Here is a 12328-nt window from a genome sequence, read left to right as displayed (position 1 = left end):
ACCCTTCAATAAAATTGATGTTATTAATTATATATATAGCAGATGCTAAGAGAGAGCAAAATAAAATAAGAGAAATGGAAATGTTTAAGTAGCGCGTGATATGTACTTGGTTGGGGGAATTGAAATACGCTACCAAATAAATAACTGAGGGCAGAGAGAGGAGGCGGTGGAAGGAACAAATAATGAAGAAGAAGAAGGTAATTACCAGTGGGTGTGAGCAACAATTACCAAAAGAGGAAGAAGCAGTGCATTTGCATGGTGGCGAGAGCAGTAGGAGGAGTGAACACGAATGGCATCAGAAAGAGACCCCGAAGCCAATAATAAGAACCAAACTATATTAGCTACTTTCATTTATCACTTTTGAAGCTGTCAACTTGAGGATTACACAAATAGCTCATGCTGCTTAATTGTGTGAGCCATCATCTACCAAATTAGTTGAGTCTTTCACAGATCCGATTGTATTGCTCCTCATACGGTGGACTCATAATATCCACATCACCCTCAACCAGCCACACCCACTCAATTTTTCTAATTAATCCAATGAGTTGGCCACATTGTAAACATCTCGTCATTTTCCTTCCAAATTTAAATTCAAAACTTGCAAATGGAAGAAAAACTGTTTATAATAAGACTGAAGCATTATTTTATTCTCTTTTAACTTTGCAAATTACAGGTTTTATTTCAACTCTTAATTCTTGTTCTGTACGTTCTAATGTTAGTCAATGATCCAAACGTAATCTAGTGGACTCTCTCTTGGCCATGCCATTACTTTTCTAACAGAACAACGTAAAGTGGATTCCAGCTGAAACTAAGCTGATGAAAGGATGAAAAATCCCAGAGAGATAAGAATAGAACAAATATACAGGTAAATGACTGGAAAAATAACAAAGGTATTGTGTGAGAAGGCGATCAGAGAACGGGGCAGCCGTCGACAACAATGCCTTTGGCAGTAGGGCAAGCAGCCAAAGGGCAGCCTTCAACGTTGTTTCCCCACCAGTCAACCCCAATGCCCTTTGATCCCAAAGAAAGAAACAATAAGATGGTCATAAAAGCAGTGCCAGCATCCAGACCCCCAGACAGCACATAATTACAGCGTCTCCACCAATCGGGTCTGTATCTGTATGCAACAAAGCCCGTCAGAAACCCGACAATCACCCAGCTGGTGAAGTTCACTGCAGTCGCCGGGGGCATCAGTGACGTGGCGCCTAACAGCACAGGCATGTGAATTAGCCTTATCCATTTCTGACCCGGGTATGCCTTGTGAGCGAGCCACACCAGAAGGGGAGCTATGGCTCCACCTAGGAAGAACCAGTTCACATTGCCATATTCACCAAGGTCTCCGAAGATCCTGCGCGGGCCGACCAGACCCCAGATAACAGAGGCGTCGAAGAACACACGGTCCATTGGGCATGTCCAAGGGCTGTCTTCTGGTAACTTCGACGTGTCACAGAGGTTAGGAATGGACCCCATTAACCACCACGCTGTAATTGTGTACACGAAGACTGATAAGATTGTTCCTACGACCTGCAATTAATATTGGCCATGCTTAGCTTCTGATTATAGAAAGCTCAGCATTATTTTGTTGTATGACGTATATCGTGATGTTATGGTTCATATATAATTTTAAAGATACAGAGGAAGCAGAATTGACCTGGGCCATGAACATTGTTCTGGGGGGAATCTTCATGTAGTGACCAAGTTTGAAGTCCGCTAAAAAGGTTAATGCTTGAGTCATGCTAATGTACCCATACACCTTGAAGCACATGTTAGCCACTGGGCGCTCTGGGTACATGTAGCCAATGATGTACTCCGTTATAATGTTTAAACCTGGTTGCTGCTCAGCAGGAAGAGATCGATTAACTTACAGGAGACATTTCGTATAAACAAGTTTACTTCTCACATGCATGGTATTCTTATTTTGATGATATATTTTTCGAAATTAGAGGGCTTATGGCGTGACATCAATATATAACATTGGCGATGCATGGAAGTGATATACACACACCTGATTTGTAGTGGCTGAGATTATACCAATCGGGAGAGTGAAGAAAACGGCAAGTGCGGAGGCTAGCAATACACCCCACCAAGGCAACTGAAGCGACTCGTTATAATACTGGACAGAAAAGAAGATTAGAGCTAGGTTCACCGCTAAGATGATGAGAAACCACCAAGTGGGTACTGATTTGTACTTCTTCATGAGTCTCGTGTGTATGTCCATTGTTTTACTCTCTTTGAATGCTTTTCTGCTTTGCTGCCAGATTTCTCTGCATAGCGAAATTAGTGCAAATCATCAGCTCCATCTTTCCGGGATCTGACACTCAGAAATTAAAGCGGTGATCATATTATAACATACCTTCCATTGAAGAGTAGAACATGCGTAAGAGTTGCAGAAAGTGTAGCAAATCCCATGCCATAAGTCATTGCAAAGAAGGTGCTGAGATAGAGTGGCCCAATAGTGGAATAAGCATTCCGATCAAGATGAAAATTGGAATCAACGATACTTGAGATGTCATATATGGAGCCATTTCCGGTGAAAAGCTGATTAGAGAATATGGGGAAGTTTTTAGCGTTATAGACATTGAACCAGTAGGATAGGGGTGTCATGACATACATAACGAGAACGAAGCCCACAGCAACATTAGCAGTAGCGAACCAAGGGCTCACAAGTGGGCTGCCAAGGTAGGCAGAAATGGTAGACCAATCGACCCCAAAAGAGCCAATTCCTAGACCCTCTAAACCAGAACCTAATTGTTGGACGAGGACTGACTTGGGGGCAAGCCAACACACCCAAGAGAAGGAGGTCAGCATTGAGAAAAGATAGCCTGGAAGCAGATAGTAAGCGAAGCTAGAGATCATCACAATGAGGAAAAACTGAGTTCGGGTTGCACTGCCCCTGGGTCTTCCCCCCGTCTCATGCAGAGCCCTGCATTTAATTTACATGCACATTACATCAGCTTGGTTCTAGTGTTGTGCATGCGGCACGCACACACACACACACACACATAACGTAAAAAGAAACCTGAATAATGAGACTTGAACCAGATTAGATGGCCACCACATTTCCGCTGGCTCGACCAGAAATTTCCTGAACAGTCCTGCCCAGCCAAACCCTAGCACCTATAACACGAAAAGTCATTCTCTATGCGAGTGAAGACGATTTGATCCGCAAATACTGATTGCATGAGGAATACTGGATATGATAGAGTAGAAAAATAAAAAGAAAGGAATGAAGGAAAGAATGACAGCGAAAGATTAGCAACTAGTTCATCAACTCCATCATTTATTTTTTAATTTGAGAACGAGTTAGAATGGTACCTGAGTGGTGAGCATTACAAGCAAGGCCGGAAGAAAAGTAAGCTTTCTTTTATAAAGAAGCTTGACAGCGGTTAAGATATGAGTAGCATAGACAGACCCAGCACCACAATTGGCAAAGATGGTGATGAGAACATGCTCCTTAATATTGAAAGGCCCTGGGTTCAAAGAGAACTCAAAACGTGTATCCTTGAACACCGAACGAGCAGGCAACGTTTTTGCCATCAGGTGGCCTATCGGAACGACGGCAATCTGAATACAGACTGAACTCACACTCAAAGGTTGCTTTCTGTACCAGAAGAACTGGTTCACGAACGACAGCAATACACAAGAAACGATACCAAGCACCCACATTCTGAAAGTGAGAACAGGCATGGTCGGATCATCTGTTTTGGGCACTGTGAGTTCAACTTGTCTGATCGGACACTCATCGGCAACCTCCTCCGGGGTCTTTTTCCGCTCACCATCCTCGACAGTTTTCGCCGTATCCATGGCTTCAACTCAGATCAGAGATGCTGCTCTGAAGCGCCAAGTATGATATATCGTAAACTAATAAATAGGAAGTTTTGTCAGGAGCTGTGAATGTGGCATGGCGAAATAAATAGAATGAACCCGGCCTACAAAGTTGCCAATATCATATTGCTTATACATCGGATAAGGTAGAAGTTCGTTGAATATCCCGCTTTTCCTTTTCAGTTACGATTGCATAAGATAACTGTAATCAATATCAATAATAATATATTTACCGGCTCTTTATTGTATCATTATTATTAGACAAATCTTTTGTATATCTAAAAGATTAGCTATCGAATCAATTTTAATTTATTATTTACAGCTTGGATCTAGCTGTACATGCATTATTTATTAAAAGCGTAATTCCATATAATTACATTTATAACGGTCGTAGCTTCCTAATAAAGTGATGAATTATAACTCCATTATTAATTATTTAATTATTTATTAGTATATAATGATAACACAGAATCGTTGGCCAAAAAGAAAAAAAAAGAAAAAAGAAGATAACACGGAATCTGATGTGATGATATAATTACCATATATTTATTATTCACTTACTTTTTCCTTATGACACTCAAGGGCCTCTTTGAATTTTCTTTCAGAATTTTGTGCATTCAATCAAATCCCATGAATTATGAAAATAACATGTTATTTTATAAAAATAAAATTAATAAATTTTGTTATAATAGTGTTTTTTTTTATATATACGAAGGAAAACAAGAGAAACTAGCTAAAAGAACTGGACTCTAAGATTAACTAGAGTGGCGGGACCAGAATTTGTTATAATGTGTTACGTGTTACCATTGTTCGATTTTGCTATCCCATTGAACTCTCTCGTGCAATTGCAAAGATATATTGCCCGTTAATAAATTAAATACCACTAAATTAATCTATCCCTATATAGTTTTGATTCCTTCATAACTCAATTCCTAAATTTTAATTTAATACATCTCAATTTTTAAAGTTTTCACTGGATTACAGTTTAGTCTATAAATTTTAACTCATTGCAACTCAGATGTGTATGTTTATAATTAACTATACATGTTTTGTTTTAATATGGACATTATGTTTTATAGTAATACTACTTTCGGTCCTAATTATAAGACCCAATTGACTAATTTGAGGAGATTAAGGAAGTAAGTTGAGTTAGTTATTTGTCCTAAATAGGTATTGTCTTTTCTAAAATATCCTTGCTAATCAAGTATATTGACTAGAACTATCATTATTAGAAAGGCTACTTTGGAAAAAAATATATAAATATGAGAAACAAAGTGAATTGGATCTTATATTTAGAACTAAAATAAAATTCAAACAGGGTCTTATATTAAAAACCAGAGGTAGTAATGTTTTTTATTAGCTATACATGTTTTGTTTTGACAAGCACTGCACATACGTTGATAGATGAATGATATTGATGAGTTGTGAATGAAATGACTTGTTATGAGTTTTATAAAATGTTAACTTTTTTGTCAATATTATGTGTTCATTGATAATATTTCTTCCATACAAAATACAGCTAATTATTTCTTCATTTTAAGCAAGACTATATATACATATGATAAATTCACATTGTAATGCCTACCCTATATTCCACTGATTTCAGTTTTTGACCCTTTTTTTTTTAATTTGCACTTTGCACCTTAGTATCCACCAAATACAGTCAGCCCCCATATATTCCTTGATACCAACACAATTTACACAAAACACCATCAACATCAAGCATACAAGTCTTGCATTTCCATGGATAAAGTATTTTTCTGTAGGCATTTATAATATAGCTTTGACAGAAACAAGAACTAACTCGATCTGAATAAAGCGGTGAATCAGCGGTTGTTTCTTGGAAAATTTATGGGCTCGTTTATCGATAGAAACATAGGAACCAAAATGATCGTTTATACAAAATTTCTGTTTGAAGACATATGTGGAGCATAAAAATGAAGCTCAAAAATCTAAGAAACTGCCTTCTGGGTACGAGCATATCCCAAACATCTCATTTATCCTATAGCCAAATATTACTACTGCATGTAAACATCTACGATATTCCGGACTTCAGTACAATTGGAATCCACAAGATAATACCAAAGTGGCCACAATATGACTATGGTCTAGTTTAGGATGAACCCCTGATTTATAGTGAATACCTTGAAAAGTTCTGGTCCGTCTGACCACGAGCAACAAAAGAACTCTGTATTAGAGGCAGTAGCTATACTTTGAAGCCAATGCCCATGGTCCGTCTGACCCCCTGATTTATAGTGAATACCTTGAAATTTGACCGACATGCCCATGGTTGCCACAAATGAAGAAAGAAGCCAATAGCTAAGCCACCAACACAGCGACTTCATGTGCTATACTTTGAAGCAGAAGTTGTGAATCTACTTCCCACATGATGGCAAAACCAACTTATGTCACAGGAGGAATGTACTCATCAATGAAGCACATAATCAACTAAAGAGGTCAAGCCTAGATCTCCTTTCTCCAAATACAGCATTGTTTTTACCCATCCAAGCACATTACTTAAATAGAGCAGACAAAATCACCTGCAAACCCTGTTGTACGGATCAATGACTTGGCAATCTTCACCAACCTAAACCCAGATTAAAAAAACCTAAAATTCTCAATTCATAAAGTATTCTGCAAGGACGACCAAAATGGCCAGTAATTGTTTATAGTTAAGTGACAACAGGCGCAGAAGCTGCTTCAGACTTGAGGCTAATGTCAACGACTAAATAACTGAATGCATCAGTTGTAAAATGTTACATGCCAAAAATGGCTAATAATCACCCTTCAACATTTCTACCATTCTGGTCATAATGACAAAATAATGTCCTTAAATTAAATTAATAATCATAATTTCTCAATGTCAGTAAAGTCAAGGTCACCACTGTCGATGGGAACAAACCAGTTACTGCTGTAACACTGCAAGATCCATAAGTACAAGCCAAATATCTAAATCTATAACTTAAAAACACAAATTAAGAGGTCAAAAGTCAAATTACAATCTGAGGAAAATGTTCCCAAGAATGTCTGTAAACACTTATTTAAAAAAATAGATCATAAAAGCATATATACAGACATTAAATATGAACTACGAATTATAACCTGACATTATTAAGCAGAAAAATAGATTGCATCCTGAATTCAAATCGACCCACGCTACCTTTACCCTATCATTCAAGCCTGAATGGCAGAGCTAGCTGTGAGAAGCATGCACATATTTTTCTCTCAGGGTATACGCAGAAGGAATATACTTGTTTGACACCCAGAGTACATACGCACAAGGAAAGATACGTAGAAGTTGAAAGTTTTTCGCTAGAGCATCTATATTGTTTATAATACATGTAAGCAATATACTTGTTAGCCGCAATTTGTTTGTCTTTTTAGGTATATAAACAATTAGTAGACATTATTTGATATTCTAGAAGGCTCAAAGAAGCATGAAAAGTATGCATCTAATTAACACCCAAAGTAAAAATCCACCTTCAATAACGAGAGAATCTAGGGAACACAGACAATCTGAGGTAATTTATTCTTAATAAGTTAGACAATTTCCTCAAACAAATGTACACTCAGCATAGGATAGGCGCAAGATTCAGCTTGTCTTAACGAATGCGGCTGTAATTCTTGAGATAAAAGAGGGGTCTCTAACATCTGATGAGCGAGTCCTACTAAGAATTGCCGCTCCATGATTCAGTACGATTTACCATTCATAAACGAAGCTTTGAGTCAGCACCAAACGACCGTCATTAATAGAAGTCCATGGAACGAAACAATAGAATTAATCAGCAGCCGACAAATAGTTCAACGCTTGCCACGGTGCCCGCCACCTGACCTTGCACCAGGATAGCGAGCAAACTGAAACCTTAAATTGACCGAGTTGCGGTCAAGCTCGTCAAATTTGTAACCTGCAAAATTAAGGCCCACTGTTTTACGCTGAACAACTAGCCACGTCAACGGCGAATTACGGGTGTCAGAAGACAGAATGCATTAGACGTGCGTTATCTTACCTCAGTCTAAGACATATTAATCCTGAAATACACTTGAAAAATGTTTAAACCCTATATCTAACATATGCGTAAATACGAGTTCCTCACTCATTACAAAAGGGGCTAAAAATTCACACGAGAAAAGAGGCAGAAGGAGAGCCACCTTAAATAGTTCCCCACAATTGGACTATCTCTACCTTTAGACACATTGAAACAAGCAAATTTCAGAACATGCAAATTTCGGCACAAGTGTATCCTCAAGCCTCAGGAAGACGCGACACTGAAACAAGAAACGATGTTTTAGTGGATATTATCCACACTCCCGTCTAGTCAGTAGTTGGCAGGATACGGAGAATCAGATCTGCCTTCTAAACTAGAGGTATCTATGGTTAAATGGGCTTCTATTTCAAGTAACAGTATATTTCCTTTTTCGTAATCCACACAAACAAGAGGTGTTGCACTAGGCCAAGAAGGTGAATGCTTCCATGATTTGGAAATATCTGCCCAGCTGGCATTTGGGGCTAAAAGCGATATGTGCGCGCAAATATATAACCCGAGAAATCAATGAAAATTGATGTCGGCTTTACCATTGGGAACAGAAATGTTAAGCGAATCACATTCATCATGTAAGCCATAAAGCAACCTTCCAAGCTTCAGTCCCACTTTCATCTCAGTCAAACCAACTCCCAATGGCCAAACAAAGTGAACAACAAAATGGAGAAGCAAAATAGCTCCAATCTAATTGAGGCACCTTAGAGTAATTCCTTTACTCAACTGTGCTGTCGCAAGAAGCAATCACATCCTAGACCCAATCCATCCCATGAAATGATCGATAGATGCTCGTCTCTACTACCATAAAACCAAATGTGCATACATCATTCCAACCAGTCTCATACTCTTGGCAATCAAAAGAGGAAAGGTAGTATAAAGAAGTTCCATATGTAAATCATTCCTTTGCACTCTTATTTTGGTGATATCCCCCAAAAAAGAACAACAACAACAACTACTACTACTACTACTACAGATGAGTGCTATTTCTTTATCATCAGCGCAATAAGGAAAAATGCATGACATTGGACTGGCAGATGCTCATTGGTGTCATTTCTAGAATCATGGAAAAACAGATCTTACCCTGCAGGGCATCCATAGCAGTTGCTGCATGGGCGGGACTCACAAAATCAACAAAACAAAGTACCAGTGGATCACCCCCAGGCTGCATGTGATCCCATTCAAAAGTCAATCAAATGCAATAGATATATATTTTCTATTTAACAATTAAACTTACTTGTCTTGATTCCTTGCTAACAAGTCTAACTTCTTTGTAGCCAACAAAAGGACGAAAAATGTCTATACATATAAGTTAAGAAGCCAGAAAGAGTATTTAACACCATCATTTTAACATCACTCGTTACACCTACTTCTTTACAAATGATTCCATATTCGGTATTAGACAATATGGGTAAATTTTTGTAATAGGCATTGCACATGAGAGGAACAAAAGTGGTGCAAAGTCGGCAGTGCAAATATGCAATTAAAAAGAATCAACATAAGAGGAATCACATAAAAGGATACGAGCTACTTCTCGTCTTGTGCAGTTGGAAGGTAAGCCCTCCACATACAGTGTATTGGTAGCATCAGGTGGAAGCAGACGCTCGGCCCTTCCAGTGCTTATTCCCAGGGTTTTGTCTTTTGCAGTTGTTGTTGGGTCTACTCCCCCAATACTATGGGCATATGAATCATCAACAGGACGATTGGAAACCACCCCGCCAATGGTTCTGGGAGGCTGCCCAGCACCATAAGAGGAAACTTGCTGAAACATGTACACAATGTTAGACATAAACCTCATAGGCCCCTTTGGTATACCAGACTTCCCCTGAGATTAAACATGCCTGGGCAAGGTTTAATGCTGTATTCTTGTGATTATTACACAATAATTAGAACAGGATAAAAATTGTTGAAGAATTTCTATGAGAAAAATTCCTTCAATTATTTACCCCCCACCTTCTCCAGATCTCCCCATCAGGCATTCAGATCTAAAATATTCTTCGATGGGGGATTATTTTTTGGAGAAATCGCAAAGAAAGACCCTGTAATTTGAAAAACACAGATAGAGACCCGTGACAACTTCACTATGAGTTTTGTTATTATTGTTAAAAGCCATAGTGAAGTTGTCACGGGTCTCTATCTGCATTTTTCAAATTCCAGGGTCTTTAATTGCGATTTTCCCTTCTTTTTTTTATCCAGCAGTTAAAAGTTAAAAAACAAGAATATTAAATTGAACAGATTTATATTGCTTCCATATGCATCAACACAAAACAGAATTAATACATCCTATGTGCCTAAAAGTTAACGTGCTTGGTGCCCAAAAAAAAAAAAGGCTAACATGCCAGTCAGGGGCACGAGAGATTAAGACATATATTCTCAACCGCGTAGGAACGATCATTGGTAGGGACAAACAGTACCGCGCTATGAAGATAACGCTCATAGGATGCTTCAAGGGATTCTGTATCTCTAATTACTTGGAGCCGGCCTCTATCATCATCACGGGGAAAGTAATTGGCCATGTCATGAACACCAGAGACATCTTCAAAGGCAAGCAATATTTGTAATTAACAATCAGACGGAGACCAGAAAAAGAGAGAAAACAATCATTTGCATTGTGACTGGTGACATGAGAAAAGTTTCATTTACTAAGATAAAAATAGGATAATATAAATTTCAAACATCTGTTGAAGATTATGAATCTGGGTGAAAACAATCTAACGCAGACTTAGAACTTCCCAAAACAGTAAGACCAATCTGACAATTTAATCATTAACAGCCTCTTTTCCCCTAGAGTTCCCAAGCAAATAACCATAACTTGAGCAGAACCAAGAAGAACAAACGGACATTGAATGGGGATTTTATTTTTTTTTCTGGGACTTCTCAATGTTTAGAATCATTTAAACAGACACTAGGTCTATTAGACCATCAGATCGCCCTCCATTGGAATTTCAATTGGATCTCAAACCAAGCTATCCATTTCCAACTTTGCCATGTCTCCTTACATACATGATCCCGCGAAATTAGGCAATATCTCCATTCTTCATTTTTTATTCAGTCGTAAACCTTGTAGCTCGTCTACGCCTATATCATCGAACGCCCCCCCCCCCCCCCAAAAAAAAACCCAAAACTATGAATTAGGGGGAAAACAATTATTCTTCGAAAACCGAATAGCATTAGCAAAACAATGCGTTCTACTTCTGACATGGCCTATCAGCAACTGGTAAAAACTCAAATTTTAGCCATTTCAGCGACTAATCGAAAGGCAATTCAATTAAAATAATGCACAGCATCTAAAAACCCTATATTCCATCATGAGGCAAGCAATTCCCATACCATAGTCCGTGCGCGAGCGCTTTCCGGCCATCGAAGGCATCGACGACGGCATCTGCCGTGAGTCGCTGTATCTCCAGTAAGCATCAGACATGAGGATTGTTACAGTCGGTCGGACGGACAGACAACAAGCTCCTGAAGAGAGAAGGAGATTGATGATGCGTTTACCGCCGCGTTTGAGTCTTCGGCTGGCACTTGTCAACATTTAGAAAAACACTCATTGCAAAAAAATATCATTGGCCGAAAGCAAAAAGAAAACATTTTTCGTTCTTACAATTACAAATACAAACAATTAGTTGAAGGCACACAAAAAATACAAATAGTCAGTTTGATACTTGGTTTTTTGTTTATTTCAAATTTGTGTTTATAAAATTGAGAAAAATTTGGAAAAAAACTCATTTTGAAAACTTAATGAACTAAAATGACCTAAATTTAAACGTATACAACTATGATCTATGAGTGTAATTTTTTTTGGTTGTACGTAACATATCTTTTGTTGTATGTAAATGACTTTTGTATTTGTAATTGTCGCACATCATTGATAATATACTGCACACAACAAAAGAAAAGTTATACTCAGAAATTATAATTGCACTCATTTAAATTTATATCTTTTTTAACAGAGACTATTATCCAGATTTCCCCAACAAGGATGAAAAACACATGGAGGCTCTGCGGGCTGAATTTCTACCATGTTTAGAGACCGTAACACATGCATTAACTATATTTTCTTCGCTTGCATGTCATAAAAAGTAAACATTATCCACGAGGCTCGGCCCGAGAAAACTATAGAGCGGAACGGCATCTTGATCTAAATAGAACTTTATGCGCGAAAATTCAGAAATCAAATTCAAACGATTAAAAAACGAAGAGAAAAGAGATGATGAAAATAACATCACACTGTTTAGTGGTTGGCGTGCAGTAATATTTGTATGCACTTTTATAAATTTATAGATGGAACATCATGCTTTGTATTTTGTGTAGTATGACATCTACTGCCTCTTATCCTTAATATAAAAAGTACCACTTCTGATTTTTAATATAATAACTAGTTGAATAATTTGATTAGATTAAAAAAGTTTGTTAAGTTAGTTATTTGCAAGGTATGAAAAATCAGACTGGTTAGTGAACCGATCAAAATA

General features: G+C 38.0%; 2 protein-coding genes across 4 annotated transcripts; both read right to left on the bottom strand.

The window, feature by feature from the left end:
• Positions 1-909: 909 nt before the first annotated feature.
• Positions 910-3804, bottom strand: LOC114746640 (oligopeptide transporter 6-like). The gene is made up of 6 exons (XM_028934871.1): positions 3316-3804; positions 3020-3117; positions 2354-2923; positions 2006-2264; positions 1652-1834; positions 910-1524 (listed from the first exon to the last, which is right to left on the bottom strand). The coding sequence occupies exons 1-6, from the start codon at positions 3802-3804 to the stop codon at positions 910-912; spliced, it is 2214 nt and encodes a 737-aa protein (XP_028790704.1).
• A 1835-nt stretch (positions 3805-5639) lies between these two features.
• Positions 5640-11353, bottom strand: LOC114746720 (RNA-binding protein 1). 3 transcript variants are annotated; one of them, XM_028934998.1, is made up of 6 exons: positions 11190-11353; positions 10274-10395; positions 9384-9621; positions 9097-9158; positions 8943-9024; positions 5640-6374 (listed from the first exon to the last, which is right to left on the bottom strand). In XM_028934998.1, exons 1-6 carry the CDS (start codon positions 11278-11280, stop codon positions 6343-6345), a joined length of 627 nt encoding a protein of 208 aa, XP_028790831.1. In that variant the 5' UTR covers positions 11281-11353; the 3' UTR covers positions 5640-6342. The 3 variants fall into 3 exon arrangements, with proteins under 3 accessions (XP_028790831.1, XP_028790832.1, XP_028790830.1); XM_028934999.1 differs by having other exon boundaries at positions 6091-6365; XM_028934997.1 differs by lacking the exon at positions 5640-6374 and adding an exon at positions 7257-7730.
• Between the last annotated feature and the right edge of the window lie 975 nt (positions 11354-12328).

Source organism: Neltuma alba, unplaced genomic scaffold, assembly GCF_004799145.2.
Source record: "Neltuma alba isolate B1F8T4 unplaced genomic scaffold, ASM479914v2 tig00005084_pilon, whole genome shotgun sequence".
NCBI classification, from domain to species: domain Eukaryota; kingdom Viridiplantae; phylum Streptophyta; class Magnoliopsida; order Fabales; family Fabaceae; genus Neltuma; species Neltuma alba.
This window is presented reverse-complemented; position numbering and strand designations above follow the sequence as displayed.

Bases quoted from the DNA above. Each gene is read 5' to 3' on its own strand.
- LOC114746720 (XM_028934997.1), bottom strand. From the start codon at position 11,280: ATGTCTGATGCTTACTGGAGATACAGCGACTCACGGCAGATGCCGTCG. The intron at 9,159-9,383 runs GTATCCTTTTAT...TTATATGTATAG, and splicing joins CACAAGACGAGAAGTAGCTC to ACATTTTTCGTCCTTTTGTT. The intron at 9,025-9,096 runs GTAAGTTTAATT...GATCACATGCAG, and splicing joins TTAGCAAGGAATCAAGACAA to CCTGGGGGTGATCCACTGGT.
- LOC114746640 (XM_028934871.1), bottom strand. From the start codon at position 3,804: ATGGATACGGCGAAAACTGTCGAGGATGGTGAGCGGAAAAAGACCCCG. The intron at 2,924-3,019 runs GTTTCTTTTTAC...AATTAAATGCAG, and splicing joins GTTCAAGTCTCATTATTCAG to GGCTCTGCATGAGACGGGGG. The intron at 1,525-1,651 runs GTCAATTCTGCT...TATTAATTGCAG, and splicing joins GAACAATGTTCATGGCCCAG to GTCGTAGGAACAATCTTATC.